The sequence below is a fragment of the Cimex lectularius genome, unplaced genomic scaffold, assembly GCF_000648675.2.
Source record: "Cimex lectularius strain Harlan isolate CLEC.00 unplaced genomic scaffold, Clec_2.1 scaffold93, whole genome shotgun sequence".
NCBI lineage: Eukaryota > Metazoa > Arthropoda > Insecta > Hemiptera > Cimicidae > Cimex > Cimex lectularius.
In genome coordinates, this window is record NW_019392669.1 from 388,028 (window position 1) to 415,085 (window position 27,058).

The window sequence follows — 27,058 nt, forward strand, 5'->3', positions numbered from 1 at the left end:
ACATTTACTTTCGTTATCTTTCAAACGAGAAAATCTCGCTGACAAAAGCGGTTTTAAACTGCGGGGTTTTACACACCTACGTCTTTTAAAGCCTACACGATTGAGAGGATATTCGACATTTTACCGATTGTTGATATAAATTTTTTAAAATTTGTTTTAAACACTTAAAAAATATAAAATTTGAGAAAACTTTGGTTGACTGATCAATTGGTTGTGTGACCCTAAGAAAGGTTGTCGGTCCCGGAATTGGGCCAAATTTTTTTTTGGTAATTCTACACCAAAATATCGAAGACGTATTGCAAATAGGCACTGGTTTCGCCAAAAAATTTTGAAAGTGGGATTTTCGTTTTTCAATATTTTTATTTCGCCTTCATATTTACACAAATCAACCATGTGAATATATAATTTTACAGCATTTTTTATGTAGACTGCAATAAAAATATAGTAAAAGATATCAAAGTTTATCAATAGCCAAACATTTTCTAAAACCCAAATATTTTTTAAATAAACTATCAAAAAATAATAAGGTAAAACTAATACCAAATTTCGTTTTATCACCTATATAGACCCCTAAATATAAATTACTGTTTGAATTCAAACTTCAAAATTTGTGTACCCCTAAATTTATGAGATTTTTGAAAAGTCGTTATCGGAATTTATGATTTTAACGTCAAACACACCATATTGAAAGAAGAGGAATGTTTGGAGTACGTATGTAACATTAAAATACCTAAAATATTTCTATGAGAAAATACACGAAATAAAAAAAATTATTTGGCAGAAATTAACCTCGTTTTTCTAAATAGGAATAATAGCCCGATTTTAATGTTTGATATAATTATAAATTGCATTTGAAGATTTCTTTAAAACTAATTATCAACCATGAAAATCGGCCCACTAGCTTTTTGAGAAAAATGGTGTTAGAGGTTGCACTAGGTATGTCAGCCAAAGGTCGCCGAAATTAACTAGTAACAAAAATAAATTAGTCACAAAATTAATTTACACCGATTGCCGAGAGAGTACGTATCTAAGGGTTTTATAACGCAAGAATCGCTACAATTCAATTAATTAAGGTTTTTCGTTGAGATAAAAAAGCCGGTGTCTCGAGCGGGATTCGAACCCACGACCTTCGGCTAGATACGCCGCTACTCTACCACTTGAGCTCTCGTGACTTCGATCCAATCGGGCACTAACTTCCCAATTCCGTGGGGATGTGACAAAAAAGCAGTATTTTGAACAACGGTTTATGTTCATTGCGACTAAACCAACTTGGTCGTTCCCTATGTTATGCTTTCACTACATCGCATTTATATTTAGAACTTATAAGAATAAACAGGGTTCACCGTTTTTACAGCAGCAGTAAAGTCAAAATTGAAATTAAAAAAAAAACTATCCGGGAGAAAACAAAATTTACGACTCATCGAAACGAGACAGGAGAAAAACGGAAAGATCCCTCTTGTGGTACGACCCACGACCGTCCTTGCGCCCACACCGAATTTCCATTCATTTCCGACTCGGCTTCTTTAATTGGTACTAATTTCAAAGGTGAAACCTAAATACTTTCGGCCTGTGACGTCCTAAATTTACTGAATTGAAAGAGAAAGCCAAAAGGTGAACTTTGAAACTCAGAAACTTCGGTATTCTGAGGATAACAACCTGGTAGTTCATTATGCGAAATTGATAGTTTTAATTTAATATGATCCTGTCAAGTTAGTTTTCACTGTTTTAGATAGCTTTTGTACATTTTTTTACTATTACATATTTAACCTTAGCTTAGATAACGATTCAACAATATTTGCATAACATTCTTACATTTTTAATTTTTTTATAAATTAATCTTCATAAATTTTTTATGAAAAACCGACAATTTATAACCACTTTTAAATATTGTATGATCACAGTTTGATTACATAAATTTACTTGCATAAACAGGTAAATAAATAATAATAAATGACTTCTTGCTTAACTATTTAATGAGGGGGATAGGGTTGGGATAAAAGAGGCCACAAGGCCTTCTGCAACTTGACCTATTGTGCTCGTCTAATTTTATAGCTCACTGACCATCTTTAGGTAAGGTAGGAAGGTTAAGTAGGATCTTGCTTTGCGACTTTTCCTCTCCTAGTTGCAAGAACCCTCACCTACATAAAGCCTAACAGAAACAACGTCTTCTGCTGTCTTCTTTTCTTAATGGCAGTCTGCTTAGGGTTTCTTCTGTCTGTACTCTTATCCGGTGCATGTGTCTTCTTAGGCTGCAGTGCCCTGTCAGGAGACCAACCTGAATCTTGTTTCAGTTGCCGATACTCTCCGGCAATCCCTTTGTACGACTTGCGGATGGCCCTTCTATGAATCCCTGCCTCATCGGTGCCTCATGCCTGGGGCATTGTAACATCAGGTTATGAACTGATTAAGGTTTTATTTCTGAATGTTTGCTTTTCTTTGAGGCAAGATGCTTGATCACTATATGATTCGAGGACCAGAGAATTCATATTGGCTCCTTCTTTGGCCAACATGTTCACTTTCTTATTCCCCCTATTCCCGAATGCCCGGGGGGGGGGCATTGGTGTCACTGACTTCTGTCAGCAGTTCCATACATTTTTTACCTGTACCACGCATGAGGCTAAGGCCTTAAGTGCCTGACTGTCAGAGAAAATAATTTACTAGCCTTTTTATTTATCTGGCACAGTGTGCAAATGCTTATAACTGTAAAACCTGTATTTATCTAAGTTGACATATTTTGTAAGTCTTTTAGATTGCTAGGAACTTTCAACTGTCTGATAGAGGCAAGATCCTGGCTCTTCGAAGTTTTCAAATAAGATATAATCCAGCAAGCCATTATAAACATCTGGTTCATCACAGTTGCACCTGTTAGCCTAAGAGTGTAACTCTTATCCGCCACACCACTGACACATACAGCAACATTGGACTTATGATGCAAGTGTAGGCCATAGGGTCATATTTAATGAGGGTATGAAAAATCTTAAAATAACGTCTTTATCTCAATAGATTGTTACTTGCTTAACCTGCCATGAAAGAGTACCAATTACTTCTATCATAGGGATTTGTCTTCTATTTTTGGGAACAAGGATTCCTATATCAGCAATCAAACGACTAGGGCAATTGGCACAACCTTCTTAAATTTTATGGTGCATTTTAAATAAAACTATTGACAGATAATGATGATGATGGTGAGAGGAGAGCTTACTGTACTTTTTTAATTCTTTAGTTCAATTCAGTCTACTCGATCTTTCCCCTAAGCATTGTGATTTTTGAGCATTTTTACTTTGTTGGTGAGTGTGCGAAAAACAAATTGTTAAGGCCATAGATTAATACTACAAATGCCATACATCGCAATTTTTTTTATCAACAAGTTACTTTACAGTTTCATTCCCCGAACTTCATTCTCTATATAGGGTGACCTAGTTTCAATATTTTACTTTTTTTGAGAAAAATTATACAAGGCCCTGTTCAACTTCAAAATTTCAAATACAACGACCCTATACATCCTGATACACCATAAGGATTTTTTACGCTGAAAACAATGGTGCAATCGGAAGTTTAAATTAGTCACAATATGGCAAAGTTATGGCAAAAAGAAACAGGAGCGTAATTTCGGCAAATAGCTGAATATTTTACTTTTTTTTAACCGTTTTGCCATAACTTTATCATTTTTTGATCAATTTAAAATACGATTCACCATTGTTTTTACTGAAAAAAAATCCTTTAAAATGATGTATAGGGTCGTATTTGAGATTTTGAAGTTGATCTGGACCTGAGGTTCCCTGTATAATGTTTCCAAAAAAAGGTAAAAATTTGAAACTAGACTTAAAAAATATTAAACATGGATTTTTTTTATAACGACAGTGGTTCAAGAGAAATTCAGCCGGTCCATCCAAAAAGGACACTGCGTATATAACGCCATAGATCAATTTTTAACATCTTGTAGCTTCTTCACCCGGAAGAATCGTAATATGACAGCCAGGTGTTCTAATTGATGTCAATTAGAGAACCAGATAAGAGCCGGCCAGAGATGACCTAGAGATTCCCGGCGCTTAAATATTAAAAAAAACCTGCCCTATTACTTCCAGGCCTTTTGGTTTATGTATCGTACCTGACTTCAATGAGCTACAGGAAAGCGCGGTTTTTAAAAATAAATCACGTCCCGCTTTAAAAGATTTAATTTTGATACAATTTCGGATAATAGTCAATAATGTACACCCACAAATATAATTAACGCGTTCCATCCGCCCTTTGGTGAACTAGCTCGCAATTAAATAACAATTAAAATAGATTGCTAGGATCAATTACCGAGACCCGGGTGGAGTCGTGAAGTCGAAATAAAGCGGCATAGGCGAAAATGGACCGGATAAATCACCGCTGATCAAACGTCAAGATTAAAAACTGGCACTGTTTTTAATATTAAATTGTACAAGGTTTTGTCAAACGTGTTTCTTTTCACTTCTGAATTTATCTCGAGATTGCCTTTTCTTTAATTATTTCGTCACGTTTCAAGATTTCTCAATCGAAAAATTGACTTCAATTAAATAACTGACCGTTTGAGACCGACCAATGAACAGATATTAATGGAGGGTGGAAGAAATACAAACAAATCTAATTTGCAACAGCGAGTATAGGCGGGCCAGGATGTTCCAAAATTGCAGATGTGAACTGGGTTCCATCTAAATAACTAAATAGACAAGGAAGGTGAACAACGTACAGAAATAAACTGAGATCCATCTATAATTTCTTACATTGAAACTTCCAAACTAGTTGGGGGGGGGGGCGTCGGTGGCTTAGGCGTTGACACGGTGCTCATCACTGTAAGGTAAAGGTCCCAGGTTCGAATCCAGCGGCCCTGCATTCGAACCCGACATACTTACAAATGGGCTACTTTTTTCAAAAACATAAACATAAAAAAGAAAAAACAGTTGGGCCAGCATAGGATGGTCCCAGTAGTTCAAAAGCTTTCAGATGTGACCTGGGTTCCAACTATGATTTTCTTGAACTGGAACAGCAAGAATGATTGGAGAAGGATGGTTTCAGGATGTTCAAAACTTGCAAAAATAAAAAAGATACATCTATGATTTCTTGGAACTGTTAAAATAAGACTAGCTGTACTAGGAAGTTCAAAAGCCTTCAGATGTGATCTGGGATCCATCTGAGATTTTTTGGGGTCGGTACAATAAGGCCACGTAGACCAGGATTTTCGTGGACAAGGAAGTTCAAAAGCTTTCAGATGTGAACTAGGTTCCATCTGTTTTTTTTGTTTGTTTTTTGGGAGAGATATAGCGAGACTAGACGGACTAGAATGGTCCTAGATAGTTCAAAAGCTTTCAGATGTGAACTAGGTTCCATTTAAGATTTTTTTGGGGTGGGTACAATAGGGCCACGTGGACCAGGATTTTTGTGGACAAGGAAGTTCAAAAGCTTTCAGATGTGAACTAGGTTCCATCCATGTTTTTTTTTGGGGGGGGAGAGATTTAGCGAGACTAGACGGACTAGAATGGTCCTAGATAGTTCAAAAGCCTTCAGATGTGACCTGGGATCGAACTAAGATTTTTTGGGGTGGGTACAATAAGGCCACGTGGACCAGGATTTTCGTGGACAAGGAAGTTCAAAAGCTTTCAGATGTGAACTAGGTTCCATCTGTTTTTTTGGGAGAGATATAGCGAGACTAGACGGGCTAGTCTAAAAAGCCAGTGTCAGGAGCGGGATTCGAACCAACGACCTTCGGGTAAATACGCCGCTGCTCTTCCACTTGAGCTATCGCGACTTCGATCCACTCGGACACCAACTTCCCATCTCAACCCACCTTTTGAATTTTCGAATTCCCGAATTGAAAAATGGCAACAAGGAGGGAAAACACATTTTTCTAATTTAATATATTTTATTTTTCATCTCAAGCAAAAACCTTAGATGAAAAGAACCAATACCTTACATAAAAATTAATTAATTGAAAGAATTTATTTGGTCAATCGGACAACAAAACATAATGGATATGAAAATTTATCTAGGTTCAGATATTATGCCCGTCCTTCGATTGTGTAGGTCAGCATATTCTCGCTTTTTCCAGATTAGTTTGGGCATTTCACTATCTTCAAATACTGCGTTTTGGGTGCAGAAATCGCTGGTCAATGAAGACGAAGAAGCTAAGAATTTATGATAAAATAGTGAACCGTAGACGGTATTTTAAATATGTATTTTTTCATTTCAAATCGACCTGGTCCGCTTATTATCGCTATTTAAGATATGAGGCTTATAATTTTATTATCTTCATTATCTTGGAAAATGACTTATTTTGAGCAAATACAGTGAGACCAAGCGGACCAGGATTTAACCTTCCGTCTCTTCGCTTTCGCTGTTACATGTAAGCAATAAGCCTTTGTTTCCCTAGCAATCATAGAGAGTCTATTTTTTGTTAATATCTCGACTTAAGTGATAATTTGTGATTCCGCCTATGTCCATTGTTTGATGTCAGTCACCCATTAAATTTACATTCTCCGACGATACGGCGAAAAACTCTCGGCAAACAGCGAGAACAGACGCACCCTTTTTGGATTTTCATTGTTCAAAAAAAAAAATCAGACTGTGTATACGGTGGTACAGAACTTCCGTTGTGTTCTGAACCAGGATACCATCCACCCGTTCACCACAATAGAGGGCACACCCAAATCCCGTTCCGCACCTATTAATAGCACGTACACATGCCCCGATTAGTTTCGACAGCACGTTTTGACCGAACAAGAGAAAAATGTCACCGTCTCATTTTTTCCCCTCGCTCCATCATCATAATCAAATCCACGCGTTGTGAAGGAACTTGCATAATCATCGGACGGATTCACGTCCTGACATTAGCGAGGATTCACAACGATCCGCCCCAATCTGACATTTATGAAAAAAATCGGCTCGCGAAATGTTAATGGTCGTATTGAGGCGATTAACAGCAAAATGCGTCTCCAGGGCAAACACCATCCATTATCCAAAGATTGGCCTGATAATGAGAACAAAAAGAGATTTTCTATCTATATAATAATATTATATTGCACAATAAAGGAAAACGATTGTTTTGTCATTGGTAATTAAGAAATCCAACGATATTTCTCAATGTTTTTTTTTCACGGATCGACGTTCTTTTCCAAAACAAAACGTATTTACAAACAATTCAATAACTTTTCTAACGTTTTGTTTCTTAATTCAAATCTATCTTTGAAAAGGCACTTTCTGTTCAAAGGTATTGAAAAACGTAAACAAAAAACTTTAATTAAATGTAAGATTATAACCGGAAATGGTACCCAGATTTACTGTGGAAACTTAAGAACTCAAGAAGATTCTTCCTTTATTTTTTATCTTATCCTCGATCCCACCTGGCATTCCGGTACTGCCGTGTCTGTCAGGGAACATCCCTCTACTTTAAGTAAAATCTGGAGTCCCCCCAAGGAAGAATCTTAGGCCCTATACTTTTTACAATACACACGTCTGAATTGAAATTATGAATGATTGAGTGAGTGTGGAGATCGATCCTTTTTTTTAAAAGATGGTTCCTACTCATATTAAGTGAACTTTTTAGACCTGAAATTGTCCATAATAAACAACCTAATAGAAGTAGACGTATATAGAAAACCCACAACTACAGACATTATGGATTCATTGCGGATTCTTCCCACCCATGGTCCCAAAAGGCTGCCGGTTTCATTTGGCTCATAGACCGTATGTTAAAACTTCCATTATCACCGGCTAACTATAAAAAAGAATTAGAAACTATTCAAACCATGGCAAAAAAAACAACGGGTATCTAGAAATATTTATTTATAGGTTGCTAGTTAAAAGATTAAAAAAATTAACTTTAAAAGAATCAACAATAGGACTTAGCCACCGCACCATAAATGAATCATTAGGTTTCCGTTGTTTGCCATACATTGGCGAATTATCGGAAAAAATTAGTAAAATTTTTAAACAAGAAGGTTTTAAAATAGCTTATAGAAGTACGGGGTCACTAAAAAACATCCTCTCTAAACCTAAAGACAAGGTAGACAACTTAACAAAAAGCGGGGTTTACCAACTTAATTGTAATGGTTGTAATATTAAATATATAGGTCAAAGCGGTAGATAAATAAAAACGAGAGTAAAAAAACACTTGCCTAAATCGAGCAAATTTTCGGAATTTAAAGACCATCTAAAAGAAACAAAACATAATTTCAATTGAAATTTAAATACAACCGTGTTACATGGTTTCAACAAAGGGAAAGAACTAGATTGGTTTGAGAAATTTGAAATTAAAAAATGCAAAATTGAACATGGTGATAAATGCATTAATAATATAACAGATTTTGATCTACCTCCCATTTTAAATATGTATATAAATAATATTCAACGTCCAAATAATTAAATTAATTATTTCAATTGTTAATATTTTTATAATAATTTAATAATATTAAGGCCTTATTCTAATATTTTTTTATCTTTTATCTTTAATCACTAATCAATTCCTTACAGTATTTACTATTATACTTAATGTGAGTAGGAACCATCTTTTTAAAAAAAGGATCACGTCTGAATTTTTCCACTTCCCCGAACACAGTCATCTCCACTATCCTCTCTTATCACCCCGACTAATCCGTTGTGAGCTCCTAACTGGAAAGTCACCTACCATTAGGACTGACATACTATACAGACTGGTGCTTATAGCCTCCAGTACCAATGCCTGGGACTGTACATTGATAAAAGACTGACGTGGAACCCACACAACTGAAACGACAAAACATAAACCGTCATTTTTAACTACTTAATTCTTATTCGATTCGTTCACGGCCTTGTAAGAATATCTGAAATTCCACAAAAACCTTTCTGTACACCCAACCCCCTCGTACCAACCAAACTAACCCTACCTAGATATCCTCCACTTCGGCTGAAGAGGCATTGGCCTAGGGACTGACCTTTATGTTTGTTTGTTTGTTTGCGCGCGCGCGGGTGCGGGTGTGTGTGTGTGTGTGTGTGTGTGTGTGTGTGTGTGTGTGTGTGTGTGTGAGGGAGCGACACAAGAGGGTGGCTTCTCCCATCATGTTTAATTTTATCATGTTATATTACGAATGACTGACTTTACTTATTTTTAACCAAAGTTGCGGGTGTAAATAGTAATAATATTCAAAAAAATTGTTACGAGTAGACATATGAAATAAATGATAAACGTGATGATAAGTCAAAAATCCAAGACAGAAGGTAAAAGATGAAGGACATTTCAGAGCTAGGCAGTAATGAAAGAACAAATATTCCATCCTTTATCTTCCATAGCACTTGAAAATCCGACGATCATCGTACGTGTCAAAGCTGACAGATCGTGATGAGGCATAGCATAGGCCGGCACTAATCCGAACCGTTCCGCGGATACTAAACGCCCGATGTCCGCCCACCCAGGTCGTCCATTTGAATAATTCTAATCCCCGTGGTAATTATCTATTTCGAAATATAAAAAGAAAACGGGTGAAAGTCCTCCGGTCTAATTGGCTAATTTTGGAGAATTTATTGCCTTTTTTGGCATTTTCACGGAGGTTTTTGGGGTCGAGTGATTTTTCAACAGGCGGCTGAAACGCCGCGGTGGTGACTGAGCGAAACAGATCGGACCAAGACAATTACCACCCAAGCACAAGTATAAGAAAATCTTTTCAGACTGAGAAGCACGATCTCGGATTCCTACCTCAACCATAATTAAGCAGTGACCTAAATTGATTAAAACCCGCAATTAAATACATAAGAATATTATGCAGGGTGGCTTGATTAAAATTTAAGAGGAAGCATAGGCCAATTACATCGTTCGACAAGCATGTACCATAAACATAAACGGTCGAGTTCTAAAACGACTTTTCACTTGTTGGGCAAAATTATTGATGAACTATAATAATAATAATAATAAATCTCCATTAAAAACGTCAACACTGATAATCGATAAAGAAACGTTTTGACCTACATTTTGAAAGATTTAAAAGATAAAAATCAAATAATTTTACTTTTTTATTTTAATTAATATTTTCCGATAAATAAACGCCTTTTTTTATAAATGTATTTATTATTAATTATACACGTTGTGTAATTGCAAGAATGCACTAGATTTTAATACCAGAGACTGGGAAAGTTTCAAGTTAAATAATAAGCTGTTACGGGGTGAAGACATGCTAATGAAATCTTCTGTTATGAAATTCAATAAATGCACATCCGGTATTACATATTCCTACATTTTATTTTATAATTTATCGGACATGAACATTCTTTGTTCGATGGGAAGTGAAGTGACCATAACACGGACAATAATTAATCTATTGATAGTTTTGATGCAATCAGGCTGAATTTCCAAAGGTTTTTCTCCAAGTAGTTGTTTTTTTAAGAATTTGACGTCAATTGCCTGACTTGAAATTAAAATGAAACTATTTAGGCAGTTTTTCTAGATATAGGTGAAAAATTTGATGGGCGGTACTATCCGCTCCAAGTGCAACTGTGTTATTTCATTTTGAGATGTTGCTCTGAGAAATGATGAACTATTTTTAAGTGTTTTGCCGTCTCTTATACTGGTCCTTTTATTTTTTGGTAAGAATTTGTTCCGAAATAGGGCATAAACAAACAGGAATGCACTGATCAACCGCAAGAGATGGTAAAACTTTTAACTTGTTTCTGTTTTGACTTATCCGGTTATACTGGTCTGCTATTATTTGCTTGTTTGCACAGCCAAGACGCGTCTTGCCATTTCAACACCTATAAAAACGACATAAACACGGAGAAGCGCACAGTCTAAGCTAAGCTGAGTGTACATGTTTTTCATGAAAGATTGTAAACGTGCGAAATAGAAACCCCTGGAATTTCTGTACAACTTAGGGTGGTTTGTGGTATTTCAAAAAAATGTCAGAGTCCACCAGAAAAAGCAAGAAGTTCATTAATTAAACAGTTACTCGACAGGGAAAAGCTCATTAATTAAACAATTTCTCGACAGGGCACTGCATAAGATCGTCAAGGGCTGGATGTACTGAAAATCCAGAAAAAGTGGCCGAATTTTCTATACTCTCTAGAGTGGTTTGACATATGGGAAAAAATGGCAGAATGCTCAGGTTTTTGACAGCCCACTGCAAACTAAATGAGGAACTGCATAAGATCAATGCACATGCTCAGCTATCTCTCTACAAGAAGTAATGTTTTGGGACCTTCTAAAAAGCATTGCAGTAAGTAGCAAGTTATAAATTTACTGTTAAATTAAGACAAACAGTGTATGAACTAGGTTATAATTGATTTTAAAAGGCATGGAATTCTCAGAATATGTAATCTATTCTCTATCAGTTGCAAAATATGCGAGATGGATCAGAGGTAACAGGAAGAAATCCATAATTTTGCTGGTCACATGAATAAGTTCAATTAAGACGCAATAAGGAGAATAGGTCTGTCAGAATATCTCTTACCACTTGGCTGTTTGAGTAATTGCGAAAAATGAAAAAAATATATCAGAGGAAATAGGTGAGATACATAAATTTTCGACATCTGTCTTCGACGGAACAAATCAAATGGGCAGACGCATTACGTGTTCGATTTAAGATGTAATAGTTGGGGTGTTAATATACTGCGCCATTTGAGAAAAGTCATAGGACACGTCAAAAACTAAGTAATAACTTCAGATTATCCTAACCAATTTAGCCTCGCTGTTTTGCTCTGCCAAATATATTTGTGGATTATTTATCAAGGACATACACAGAGAAGCGCTCAGTTCAACCAGTAAAGAAGATAAAACCTATTTTACTTAAGATAGGTCGTCTCTGGTCATCCACGTCCACCTTTCAACGATGGCTTAGACTTGCAGATTTCATCTGGCCCTCTTAAAAAGGCGTTTAAACATTAAGCTATAAAATATAACCACTTTGCCTTTCGGAATTTATAAAAAAGGGCTTACATACGGAACGCAGACCACCACATGACATAGAGTAAAAATTTGTAAATTACTTCCGTTTGGACTTTTCCAGTCCATCCTGGACCAGCTATTCTCGCAGTTTTGGCACTTAGCCGTTTATAAACGACATATGGAAAAGCACCCCACAGACCAAACACTGAAGATGATGAAAACTAGTTAATTACTTGACTTTTTTAATCCCAGATCATCCTGGTCTGCTTTGGTATGGCTCATGTTAGCAAAAGCCTCCAATCTTCATTCACGGAAAGGATCCACGATTCCACAGGCTAATGCAGGGAAGGGCTATATTAGCCTACTCGTACAAAAAAGAACAAATTCGGGAGGAATTAAAGATAGATAAGGGGGGTGGATGTTGACGTCATGATACATGATAACCGGGAGAGGAGTCTGGGAGAAAAGATGGTCAATATCAATTGCATCTGGTATACAGATGGCTCTAAGGCCGTTCATGCGCCAGGAGCTGGTATGTATGGAAATAAACTAGTGACTAAAATTAATATAAACCTTGGACAACAAATTTTTCTGGAGGAAACTTTGGCTATTGATCAAAAAGCTGAATATTACCATCAGAAGAAGCTATGGAAGCCTGGTTTGCTTACCCTAGTTGGTTTGGCCTGGCTCATATTAGAAAAACGGTTCCACTATTAAGGTGTAAAAAAATAATGATTTGACCAACTGGTATCTATAAAAGACATTCTCTCAAAGAACGCACCAAATATGACAAGCACTATTATGTTACATCGGCTTGGTCGAGGTTTTTGTCATTTCAACATCTTTAAACAGTAAATGGCATTCAGTCATCCTGGCCTGGTTTTCGTGGTTTGTTTAATTTATGCAATTTTGTTCTCAGTTCAGCATTATAAACAGGGCATACACAAGAGAGAACCGCCCAGGCTCTAAACAACTGCAGTAGATAGTAAAAAAGTCTAAACTATTTCGGTTTGGGCGATTTGAAACAACCTGGGTTTTACTAACTTCATTGTTTTGGTCTGCAAGACCTACTTTTCCATTTCGCACATTGTGAAAAAAGCGTACACAAGGTAAAACGAACAGACTAACCATTAGGTATGACAAAAATTATAGAATTGCTTCAGTTTAGTCGTATTAGATGATTCCGGTCCGCCTGTAATCGCTGGTCTGTCAGGCATGGTTTGGTATTTCGCCAAAAACAGAACATATACACGAATAGGCAGACCAGAAAGATCAGAAACATTAAAAAAAAGTTATTTTAGACGGAACATTTCATTTTTAGGACACAGTAGTTAATAATTTTGATCCATCTCTACAATACACACGGAGATCGACATTGAGAGGTCCGCCCAGGTAAGTGGTTAATGAACGTCTATTTGTCTGTTTCTATAATCGCTGCCAAACAGTAATTTTGTATAGAATCTAATTTTAATCTTTTCAGGTGGTCTAACCCTCTGAGAAAAGAATGCATGAGTAAAGTATACGACAATTTAAGAAAGTTTTAACTTGACTGTTTGGCCAGTTGGCCGTACTGATTAACGAATGTCTCTTGATTGTGCATTGTAAGATATCAATGATTCGATAATCCCCAGAAAGTAAGAGATATCGAAATTGATTAGAGGTTTTGAAGAAAGTTCCACGTTCCCATTGAAAAGGCGGATTCATCCATTCACTCCCGCGGTTTACATCACCGTTTTGCCTTATTTGAAAACCAGATAACCTTTGAAATACACGGCCTTGGGATCAATTTTTATATTCTTCGTTTCAGAAAAGAATCAGCCTGTATTCCACCGGTCTCTTCTCATTTTCTGACTTTGAGCAAAAGGGTGAGGCGCGAGAAAGGCATAATTCAAAGTTGCATCAAAGCTTGAAGAAAGGTTTTTTTAAGGTTTCTCTTAATTTTGATTATTTTCTTACTTCTGCAAAAAACTTAGGAATTTTATAGACTCCAAGGGACGGCACAGTTTGAAAAGACCATAAATTTTCATTGGTAAGGCATCAAAAAGAGTTGGCTTTAAGATCCTTGTTAGATCGTAGCTGTTATATTATAATGATATATCACGAGCAAACCTAAAAAGCGTTAGTAGCAGGTCAAAAAAGGGTCGCTTTTGGTTCAAAGACTGTTGGACCCTAGCTAATAGGCTAGGTAGTCCATTACCGTAGTTTTACAAAACCTTATTTCTGTAGTTAAGATATCAGCTCAAGATCAAATTTTTATATTGTCTTGTGAAATGACATCACATTTTGAGAAATTGATATAATTCATTTAGTTAGCTACATATATACAAAATTCGATTGGCCTAAGGACTGACTTTGTAGCCAGCTTTTGTGAATAATCTACGAAATAAAATTACTGGCTAAGACATATGCAAAGACGTAAGCTTAGGACTAAACCCTGTAGAACCTTACCGGGGATGTCTTTCCCCTTAGAAGTTAAAAAGTGTAGGTGTAATATAGCTTCTGGAGTGTCAAAGGGTTTGATCCTTACGCCAGCTTTCTTTTTCATATACGTAACTAAATGAAATTTGTATGGTCTGGCAGTGACGCCTCTCATCTATATAATATGGCAACAATATCTATCTTCTTATATCCTTATTATATAGATAAGAGCATGATGAAAAACTTTTTATTTGGATAGGTATATACTAAAGAATAATGGCCTTCAAATAAAACCATGTCGGACTCCATAAGCTACATTCCACTATAGAGAAAAGTCAATGTAAACCTTAATACCCTTCAATTAAGAATATATTAAAAACGAGGAGATCTACGAATCAATCACTGTAGAACCCTACCTCCAACAAGGTATGGAGTGACATGACGCTTAGAGAAAACCATGACAACATTTTTAGACAGATACCCTGTACAACTCCAACTATCATATTGTGCTAAGGTATCTCACAAAAATATATAATTTTTCCTTAGTTAGCTATATGAAAAACAGGGTTGGCTAAAAGATCAAAACTTGTGCTGCTCCAGCATGAAATTACATCAATACCCTTATTTTTATTTACCTTTCAATAATCAAAATCTTAAATCTTCTTTAATCAGTTAAGTATATGTCAAAAAGAAGTGGCTTTCGGATCAATCCATGTAGGACTCATAGCTGGTATATTGTAAAGAGAAGAGCCATCAAGGCCAAACCATAAACTATTTCTTTAGGTGGGTAAATAAAAAAGAAGATTGGCAAGGGATCAAACCTTGGGTGCCCCAGCAGCTATATTACGCTTTCAAAAAAGCGTCAAACATCAAGAAAAACCTTAAATCATCTTTAATATTGTATTGTATAATATTATAATTATATATTAAACAGATCCCAGGAGCCATATTATATAGTGAAGAAATATCAAGGTATGAAATTTCTTTAGTTAGGTATATGGAAAAGATGGCTGGCCTAAGGTTCAGTCTTTGCGAGACTCCAAGAGCTACACTACACCTACACAAAGGAAAGACATTTGGGTTCCAGCAAGCCATATTTGTTTAGCTATTTATATGCTATTGAAGGGTGGTCACTCCCTGTGAGACCTCGAACTTTACATTTCCGTAAAAACAAGGACATAACATTTTGAGAACACCGAACCATTTAGTTAGTTAGGTATAAATTAAAGAATAATGGATTTTAAATAAAGCCTTGTGCTATATAAAATTATGGAGAGAAATCAGGTTCAAGTTAACCGTATAAGTCTTCAATTAGGTATCTATTAAAAAAAGAGTAGTCTTCGGATTGATCCCTGCGGAATTCTACATTTACCTTATTTATTGTAATTTAAACACTGCGGACGGACAGTTAGAGAAAGCCTTAATATTTCTTTATTTAAATAAAAAGTGGTTGGTCCAAGGATCCCACCCTGTGAGACCCCGTTGTACAATACCTCGTGGAGTGAACAATCATAAAATAATAAACTTTATTGGCCAAGTATATAAAACGAATAATAGGCCTAGCAATCAAATCGTGTGGCACTCCTGCCACTCTATTCCTTAACGCATAGACATCATGGTACAAACAACCTTTACATTTCTTTAGTTAAAAAGGGGTGGTCTTAAGAGTAAATCATGTCGGACTACAACTAACATATTGTACAGATCAGGCATAATGGCCAAACAATAACTTTTTTATAGTTAGGTATATGAAAAAGAGAGCTGGCCACAAAATAAAACCATGTATCAGAAAGATTCTAGAAAATCTTTTCACGTTGTCCATTGATTTTTATTAAACGACAGGTCACATTCAACCATCGTTTGTTCTTTTTGTATGCTTATGTTAGCAGTATCAGTCTTCTCGTCGTTTTTATCGATAAGATGATATTAAGTTCAAATTTAGTCATTTATTTTCACATGCGTTTAACTTACACTTTATTACATTGTCAATGTAGTTCAGCGTGAAGCTTGCCTTGTTAGTTCAATTGTTAGTAAGGGGTCAGTCGTCAGAATAGAAATCGTAACTTTACTTACTGCTTGTCAAATATGGTAAACACAACAATCCTGGCTTACCTGAAAAATGAAGAAAACAGAATAAACAATACGAAAAATCAAACACAAATGTTTATTTTTAGTACAAGGTTGAAACAAGACAAAGTAAAATGAGAGGCTTTAAAAAGGTCAATATTGATTCCCACCTATTTGGATAAGTAGAAAAGCAAGGTGGAACAAGAAACAAAAGGGGCCTATCGGTAATATTTTCTTATTCCCTTCACTCAGCCGTTTCTATCTTTTTCTTAGAGATAAAAGGTCGGCGGCCTCGCGTTAGCTCAATTTTCAAAATGGATTGCTTTCGACCGTCAGCAGGTTGTTTGACTTTCTTCCTCCGGCCCAGTTTTCGTCCTTGGGCCTTGTGCAACTAGCCAAGTGAACTGGGTTCTTTATTATTACTGCGGTTAACCGGGTGACAGCGATTTGATGAAAATCGTTCATTCAGTTTGGGGAGGATTTCTATTCGGGTCCGTACGTTGCGCTCATTTATGATTGCTGATTTATACCGATTATGTAATATGCTGCAAAAATCCAACGAGGAAATAGACTATCAGTTTAATGCACTATAAGGCAAAAACTATCGATCAATAAAAAAAAATTACAATATTTTCATCCTCTCTTTTTCGAAATTTAGCTAACATAGATGTTTTCTTTCGTTACCTTATTATTTCTTTCCTTCTGTAATTTATCAAATAATTTAATAAAATCGCCTAATATGGTCTCTGAGGAGCAAATTAGGGGATTAATGATTATTAGAACACCTGTTGTAACCTATAAACTATAACCCAAGGCTTAAAATACGAAGTCTAAAACGTTTTCGACCACTCACTTACGTCCCTGTACCTCAGGACCGCATGCTGGATAAAATAACACAAATAACAAACGCAGAAACACAGATACAAAAACATGAAAGTCTGGTTAGCAATCACGCCACTCCAGAGTACTCTATAAGCCTGGGGTATTTGGGGATATGCCACTCCATTCACGCTAATAAATTACATTCACACATTCATTCAGACTGCCCCAGAGTATTCCATAATCCTCGAGGTAATTAAGGAGTTATTCTGCCACTCACGCTAATAAATTACATAAACACACCACAAATCATTTTCACCCCCCAGAGACTATATTCCTCGATAAGGGATAAGCCCCTCTATTCACGCAAATAAATACATTCTTTCGAAAGTACATGAAGGTACAAAGACAATTAAAAATATTTATGACCCTAGATATTTGTGTCTGCTGCCTCAAGTTCACGCATAGGTCATTCGGGATAACGAATTTTTTTCTTTGCAAACTTAGCTCTACGTAATATGTTATATGTGTCGCCTCACCCCATTAGAAGGTGGTGTCCGTGTGTGATCTTGGTATGACCTATGCGCAACCTGGTAAGTTACTGGTAATTAAGACTTTTCCCTTCTAGACCTAGCCTCCGCGGGCCAGAGGCTGATTTCTTTTTTATATTTATATAATTTAGATGTTTCTTTCGTTCTAGCGGATTATCCAGTGATTTTTTATAGCATTGGAAATAGCCCTTTATAAATCTACTGGACTCACTTATATTACGTTCATAAAATTGGTCTATAATATAACAAAATTTAAATACAACACCAACTACTTAGTCGTTTGCTAAACTTGTTTAAGGAACGTAACTTTTACTTTCGTCATCATATTCCCAAAAATTATCGCTTTTCAAAACATTTTCGTTTTGTTTGCGTGGATTTCTTGAAAGAGTTCTTTTATTGGCTCATTATTCTTTTATTGCCACGGCTTAATGGACTTTTTTTACTGTTGAGAAGCCCATAAATGGATAAATGAGAAAGCTCGGGTTCTTTTTATCTTTGTTTATGTCACACTGATAAATAATGCATTTTCTTGAAAAACTATTTATTCTTAAATAGATTTTCTTGAAATAACACTTATTTTTATTCGATTTATCCACATAAATACTTGTACTAAATGAAAGTGAAGTTTTTCGTGAGAGTACATCTCGGAAAGTTTTGATAAAGCGTCCTCCCCCGAAGTCAGTGGTGATTCTTTAATTATAAAGTCGTGACTGAATAGAAAAACTGTTGGAAGAAATGTAGAAAGAGTAGTAAACCACGTAATTGAGGTCCATGGGTACAGGGTGGTCCCGAAGGGTCTCGTTAATGGCACCCACCTTCTCTTTTTGACACGATTTCGTCTTCAAGGCGTACCTAATGGCGGGGAATCTGTTACGCCTTTCGGCGGTTCAGAAACAGCTACAACTATTTAATGCCACAGGTTAGATTGTTTTATAACGGACTCATGACTTGACAAATTGTGTTTGATCGAAGGAGGTTTGATTTCCATCTTCCTGTTTCAATTCCTTGTACTTGTTCTTGTTTTTGGAGTAGAATATGCCAGTCTGCTAATTGCTACTGGCTGAATATAGCGAGAACAGGCGGTCGTACATCAAACAATCGAATTCCGGACAAACTTCGAAAAACAGTAAGCAACCAATGCCTTTACAATCATTAAATCCTGTGCCAACCCTGGTCCCGGCTTACCATTACTTTGCGACCCAGTTTCAATAAAGCCATACAATTAGTTAGGTAAATTTTAAAGAAGTGCTTCAGGATCAACACGTGTGGGACCAAAGAAAGGAACCCCAGCTGTGATATTGTTCAGAAGAGAGTCATCATAGCAAGGCGATAAAAATTCTTTACTTATATATATATATTAAAAACAAGAATGGCCTAAGAATCAAACTGTTCACTCCAGCAGTTATACTGAATTATGGAAGGACATTGGTTCAACAGACCTTAAGATTTCTTAGGTATATTTTAAAGAGGGATGGTTGAGTATCGAACCCTGCGAGACCCGTTTTCCATTACTTGTGGAGTGACACATCACACTTTGAAAACAAAATACAAATTTTTTTGGTAAGGTACATGTTAAATCGGGGTGGCATTACTATTAAATCGAAGATTGGCCAAAGAAAGAAGTCCTGTGGCACTCCAGCAACCTCATTACTCGACCTATAGACCATAGTTCTTGAGAAATTTCTTGAGTTAGATATATTATGCTTAGGATTATACCCTGTGGCACCCCAGGTGAAATACGGGAGAGAGAGAGAGGCATCATGACCAAATTAATACATTTCTTTAAAAATCAACATAGTTTGTGAAAATTATAACAAAATTTTACTTTGGTATATGGTAAACAATGATCTTTGGACACATTCCTGTGGGATCCAAGCTTTCTATTGCATTGTGGAAGGGAATCCCAGTTAGCGAAAAGCATCATAGTATCAGTAATGTATCATAGGAACGAATAATAATACCACTAATATACCAATAAATGTACGTATATTTAAAATAAAAATGGTCTTAAAATTGATCCCCGTGTAACCCAAGCACCCATATTATATGGTGGCTTGACACGGTGACCAATCCATGGAAATTTCTTTAAGTCAAAGATATGAAAAAGAGGTTGACCTAAAGATCAAATTTTTGAAACCTCTCTTTCCATTACATTGCGGAGTGAACTCCAAACTATAAAATTTCATTTGCCAGGTATGTACAAAGAAATATTGGCCTATTCTCCAACAGTCCAGCTCCAAATTTCTTTAGTTAAGTACATGGTAAAGAAAGATGGTCTTATGATTAAACGAAGTGGGCCCTCCAACGCCATACTGTATAGAGGTGGGTTAACATGGTCAAACCATAAAATTCCTTCAACTACGTGTGTGCGAAAAAGAGGGCTGGCATGTACTAAACCACAAAATTACTTTAGTGAAAGATAACAACTTTGTGGAGTTAAATGATTCAGAAAAATTAGAAAATTTATTGGACAGGCAGGTAAAAAAAAGAATATGGGCCGCAGAATCAAGCCCTGTGCCACCCCAGCAACCATATTCCATGACGTTAGACATCACAGTTCAAACAAATTTCAAATTTCATTAGTTAAACACATGTAAAAGAGTAGTGGTCTTAGTATTAAACCGTATGGGGACCCCCTGCTGCCAAACTGTATAGAGACATCATGATATATAAAAAATAGGGCTAGTTTCAAACCCTCCAGCACTCCAGGTAACGATACACCATGGAGAAACATTACGTTTAGAGCTGTATAAAAGAGAAATGGCCATAGAATCGAACCTTGTAGGAAATACACCGATATATTACATCCCAATTGGCCGTATATTAAAAATTTACAAATGATTAAAATTTCAACATTGAAAATGCATGTTAATATAATTCGTCCATGGACAGAAAAGTTCGACCGTCCCTGAACAACCAGGTCCGCCCAATTTCTCAATGTTTTGGCTATCATGGATCAAAACTCCTGACAAATATTAACAACTACAATCGGTTTTTTATTAATCTTTCATATCTCCGAAATAAAAGGAACTCGTCTTAATTTTATAGAAAGATATGATATTTATCTACAAATAGCTAGTTCGGGACGGACCAAAAAGTATACCGGCATCAACCTGTTCCGTTTTAATGAAGTAACACACTTATTACAAGAGAAACTTTTTTTTCAATATGTTCTATATTTTTGTAAAATCCAGAATAATTAATATCCTGAAAAGAGAGTAAATAAGACTTCAGGATCCCTTATCCTTTCTTTTAATATTTAAAATTAATACAGACATAAAGAAATTGTAATAGAGAAATACGTTATTCGAAAGACATTTTTTTTCTTTTTCTTCATCTAATAGATTTTGAGTATGCCGTTGCAGAACTAGCCATGCGACCACGTATCACGAATGATTGCCTTCCAGTTATGCCCCCGAAGCCGACTTTTTGCCAAATAATGGTCCGCCCTGCATCACCTTTTTTACGTCAACTCACACGTGTGGGGAAAATAGTTTTACGAAGAATCATAAAATCCAAAGAAAGTCCATAGATATTCTTGTACAAAATCAACTCAGTTTGGATACGCTTTATGAGAACAATTATAACTTCCTTTAGTGCTTCCATAAACCAATAAAAAGTTAAGATCCTCCATCTGGCCAGCTGCACAAAAAGCAATTAATCGTCGCAAATAAAACGTTTAGCAGGATTCTTACGGAATACTTGAACAAAAAACCATGGCCTGATTAAGACAATGCTGCTGATGATTTTTAGAAAGTTTTCAGCAAAAAAATCATAAGAAGAAGCAATTTCACGCTTCTGGGCAACGGCCACTTTTACGAATTAGGAAGCGCAATGGAAAAGTTGAAGTCATCGAGTTTTACTGAATTAAGTAGTAAGTCCTGAAGTATTGAAAGATAAAAGAAAATTGAATATTCAATCCGAATAAATGTCATTTTTACTTTAATTACTAAGCATGAATCAAAAATATAAAGATTTCTTGAAAACTAAGTGTTTTCAATCGGTACAAGGACTTAATCCTTCCATCCTTTTTATAAGAGCCTAAAAGAAATCCACAGGGTTTGTAGCGACGGGATTGTGTCGACGTCGATGGCCTGGTAAGAAAAGCACCGTCCATAAGTGGTTTGCCCGATTTAGACGTTGTTCCTATGACCTTGACAATGATCAGATTCAAGCCTCAGCTGGAAAAAACCCACAAGAAATAATTCAATAATGGCCTGAGAACAAGTTGCCCTTTTATTTAATAGACCGCATATCTTTATCTTCAGTATATTTTCTACATCACAATTTTATAAATACATAAAATGTTTTTAGTTCGATATACGCTAAAGGAAAGAAACTTTTAGACAAAAACCAGTTGGATAAATAATATGGAATTATTTATAATATACACAGATATATAAAAAAGGAGGTTCCTAAGGATCAAACCCAGTGGCATTATGGAAGGACATCAAGTTCGAGCAAACCTTTCAGCTTTAAATAATCTTCTTCCAATACGACATAACATAGGTCTCGGCTTTATAGTTAGGATTTAATTCCCTACTTTATACTGTACTAAACTGTAAATGTGGAACTTATTGATTCTTCATTTTTCCATACCCATGGTAGGTGAATATTTACTAGGGTTCCCCCACCACAGATACCATGGTTAACTATGAGCCTTACACCAACCTTACACCATATCTTGGTTGACTGTGAGTCTTACACCTCAAATATCATGCTTAACGATGAGTATGTATTTTAAAGCGTATGACTTAGTAAAGAGTATGACTTAGCTATATGACTGTAGATTGTTTTGCACCACAGTGGTTTTTCAGTTGATTCCGAAACTGCGTCTTGTAAAGACGTTTGTTTAATAAATTGTGAACTTAAACTGTGCTTTTGTTAATTACCTAGAGTAATAACTAGTTCAAGTACTACAGATACCATGGTTACCATATGAGCCATACACCACAGAAACCACAGTTAAATATGAGTCTTACACCACAGATACCATGGTTAACTATGAGTCTTACACCATAGATATCAAAATTAGCTACGTACCTTACACCACAGATCCCATGGTGAACAATGAGCCTTACACCACTGATACTGTGGTTAACTCTATGAGCCTTACACTACAAATACCATGGTTAACTACGAGTCTTTCACTGCAGATAACGTGGTTAACTATGAGTCTTACACTACAGATACCATGGTTAACTGAGTCTTATACCACAGACATCAGAGTTAGCTACGTGCCTTACACCACTGATACTGTGGTTAACTATGAGACTTACAGACAAATACCATGGTTAACTACGAGTCTTTCACTACAGATAACATGGTTAACTATGAGTTTTACACTACAGATAACATGGTTAACTAACAGCCTTACGCCACAGATACCGAGGTAAACAATGAGCCTTACACCACTGATACTGTGGTTATTTACGAGCCTTACACCACAGATACTATGGTTAACTATGAGCCTTGCACTACAAATACAATTGTTAACTACGAGCCTTTCACTACAGATAACATGGTTAACTATGAGTCTTATACCACAGATAACATGGTTAACTATGAGTCTTACATCACAGATACCATGGTTAACTATGAGTCTTACACCACAACTTCCATGGTTCACTATGAGAGTTACACCGAAAGTGGCTAATACCCGAGTCGTCCCTTACCCAAAACAATGTGGTATCAACTCAAACTCTAGAAATATTTTTGATCAATAATTTTTTTCCGGGGTCACAGGTATCTATCTGTAAACTTGGTTTCTTCAACTGAGACCTTTAAGATCTTATGTACAATGGACGCTTCTTTATTTCCATACCCGGGAAAGTACATTATTACAACTGTGAAAGCACATTACTACCTCATATGTACTGCACTTGCATTTCTTCTTCTCTAATTTCTCTAGGCGTTAGTATCGCCTTTCAGAAGAGGTCATACCGTTATCGGGCTAATGTTTTCCAGTACTGAACATGTACCGATCTCTCTGCTGTATTTATGGAAGACTCGGCAGGGTGTTAACCCTCCATTACTCATTTTGTTGATTAATTTGTAATAAGAAATTGTTAAGTGTTTAATAGAGAAGGGCTGGAAACTTTAGTAAACCACGTTTTCATAACCTTTTCTTCTTACAAGTAGTACACATGGTCTCCAAAATCTAACGATTATCAGTGATCATTACTGACTTAATAGTGCACTTCTGTTTATATATTGTGGTGTGTTTGGTTTTTAAAAAGAAATACTAACATTTGTGTTTATTTTGATTTTTTTTTTCTTTAGGTCGTGTTCTCTTGATTGTTTTTACTCCTGCTTTGTCTCGGCACGGTATACCTTCATTCAAGTGGAAAGGTTATTGAGTTTCTTGAGTCAATTTTAAACTAGTAATGGTATAGTTAAAGTTTTAGGTCAAGATTAGCCAAAATTATTTCATATTAAAAGTGATCCTAAATAGCATAGAACTGTCATTATTTCCACACAAGGCTGGCGGCTATTGTCGAAGTTGTAAATTCCCCGGGGTGTTTGGATTTAATAATTTTAAATTAAGGCCGGTTCCGGTCCATTATTCTTATTATATCCTGCGTTGAGGTGTGCGAAACCGTTCATAAATTTCAGATTAATATACGAAAATTTATCATCTTTCAATTAACAAAAAAACAGGGTGTAATTATGTAATTAACCTTTTACACTGATACAAAAATCAATATAAATCTTCATGTTGTTGAAAAGTCGACAGTTCTTTAAAACAGTTCATCGAAAAGCTGCACTTATAAAATTTTCCGGTTGTGTCATATCAGAAAGAACTTCGATTTCAGCCGTTTGCCAATCTCCAATCCGGGTTCCAACTTCAAATTGAAACTTACGTAAAAGTTCTTAATGGGAAAATATCGAGTGACAGACCTGGCGTTTCCTTTTTTCTCTCCCACGGGTATCGTTTTGTCAGTGGTTTGGCAAGCGGGGTCCAAGCACGTCGACATTTCGAAAATTCTTTGAATTATTCAACGCTCTTAATCTTATTGATGATACAACAAATAAACGGTAAAGCCTTTTTAATTGATTATACAAAAAGATCGAAACAGATTTTACCGAGTACTTAATTCAACATTAATTGCCAGTAGCTTGGCTACATACTATACAGACAGGCAGAGAGAAATTGCAACTTTTTTTGTCTTTTACCGTATTAGCCGCAGGATGTATACAAATTTATTAACTATTTTTGTTCTAAGAATGACCTGACGTCGAAAAGGCCATGAACCCAGCCGAGACCTTCCAGCCGGCGAAAGGTTATATTTCACGATTGTTTGATGCTAGTCAATTTTATACCGGTTTTTCCTCCATAGAATATATTCCAAGTCAATGATGAAATCAAAGGATGAGTTCCAAGTCATCCGAAGCATGCATCTACGACACATTTACTAAAGACGGACACCACAGATACCAGGAGCCTAACTAATGATTAGTTAACTATGAGTCTTACACCACAGATACCATGATTAACTATAAGCCTTACAGAACAGATACAGTAATTAACTTTGAGTCTTCCACCACAGATACCATGATTAACTACAAGCATTACAGAACAGATACAGTAATTAACTTTGATTCTTACACCACAGATACCATGATTAACTATAAGCATTACAGAACAGATACAGTAATTAACTTTGAGTCTTACACCACAGATAGCATGATTAACTATAAGCCTTTCGGAACAGATACAGTAATTAACTTTGAGTCTTACACCACAGACCCCATGATTAACTATGAGCCTTACAGAACAGATACAGTAATTAACTTTGAGTCTTACACCATAGATACCATGATTAACTATAAGTCTTACAGAACAGATAGAGTAATTAACTTTGACCAGACACCATGGTTTCCTATGAGCCAGACACCATGGCTGCCTATAAGCCTTACACCAAAGACGTCTTAGTTATCTATATGCCTAAACCGCAGATAACGTGGTTAGCTATGAGTCTTAAAACACAGAAATTTTAGTTAACTATTAGCCTTACACGATAGGTACCGTGGTAACTATAAGCCTTGAACCACAGATAACATAATTAGCTAAAAACCTTACACCACAGATTTCAAACGAAGGATTACGATTATAGTGTTTAGACATTAAACCATGCAACAAATCGGTCCAAAAAGCCAGGCTTCTCACCTTAAACTAACCAAAATCTCCTACAATAACTAACATGTAATATCCACGTCCCGCTAGCTGGGAATCGGGCGAGCTGGATGCCTCCGACCACGGTCTTTTATCTCTTCCCATTCCTTTCCTTAATATGAGCCATCAAATACCCATGCGTTATCCTACTATGTCCACGATTACCGTATAAACATTCTTTCTCTATCCTCTCTCACAAGCCAAAACGGTAGAACTGAATACGCTGGAAGGGCTGCATGGACGGGGGTCCCTGTAGGCAAACTTTGAATGCCGGGACCACTAGTAATAGTTTTCCTCTAATTTCTCGTGTGTCCTTCATATAAAAAAATTGGAGGACATTCTACCTTCCTGGAGTCAATTCTTAACCTTCCAGCACAAAAAAAAATTAAGAAATAGTTAAAGACGAAGAACTGCTTTTATGTACTACTGCCTCTTTCATAAGTATATTGCATATATAGCTCTACTATTTAGATCCTTCCTCAGTAATTTTGAGTTCTTGTATTCTCTCCCTTATAATTACACACTCAAGTATACTACAATGCCAAGGTGAGAGAATTAAAAGAACTCAAAATTACTGAGGAGAGATTTAAGTAGCAGAACTGCCAAGAAAAAGTTCACATGACCTGATTTATTGGAGAGAAAAATAAATATGGACAGGTATTGTATATTTATATTATTCAATATAAATATACACTGCTTTGGAAGTCTGAAACAAAAATTGTGTTTTCTTCTTCCCTTTTGTCATTGTAGCGGAACAAGAAAACAGTAGGGGCCCCAGTTAAAAAAGCTTAAGCCTTTTTCATATCTAATGCTGCATGGCGACAATGTTGATAAGACAAAAAAAGAAAGTCGTTTCTGGTAGTATAAAAATAAAGAGGAACTTCCGACTAATAGAACATCGATTGTGTTTTCCAAATTTGTTTTATCGTCTTTTGAGATCTTTGGGTATCTTAGGATCGACCATTGTGTGCCATCGAATCGGTTTCAGTCAATTTGTACAATGGAAATAAATGTTCTTTTCTATTTCTTCTTAAGGATTCATCGCACCTGTACTCTATGATAAATGAATGACGACCTTTCCGACCCCATCCCGAATTCCAAGAGGGAACGCCACCGCATTATCCTGAGCTAATGCTCGCATCACGATCCGGACGAGTCGAC

General features: G+C 36.1%; 1 protein-coding gene across 10 annotated transcripts in view; it reads right to left on the reverse strand.

Moving 5' to 3' along the window:
* The window catches only part of LOC106672093 (probable Ras GTPase-activating protein), a 588,817-nt gene that overhangs the window by 346,726 nt on the left and 215,033 nt on the right, over positions 1 to 27,058 (reverse strand). For 6 of the 10 annotated variants that reach the window (XM_024225217.1, XM_024225216.1, XM_014403230.1 and 3 more), the window contains one exon: positions 16,358 to 16,396. The exons of the other annotated variants lie outside the window; for them this stretch is intronic. In XM_024225217.1, the coding sequence (XP_024080985.1) occupies positions 16,358 to 16,396 (39 nt within the window). The remainder of the gene's footprint in view (positions 1 to 16,357; positions 16,397 to 27,058) is intronic. 10 annotated transcript variants of the gene reach the window in all.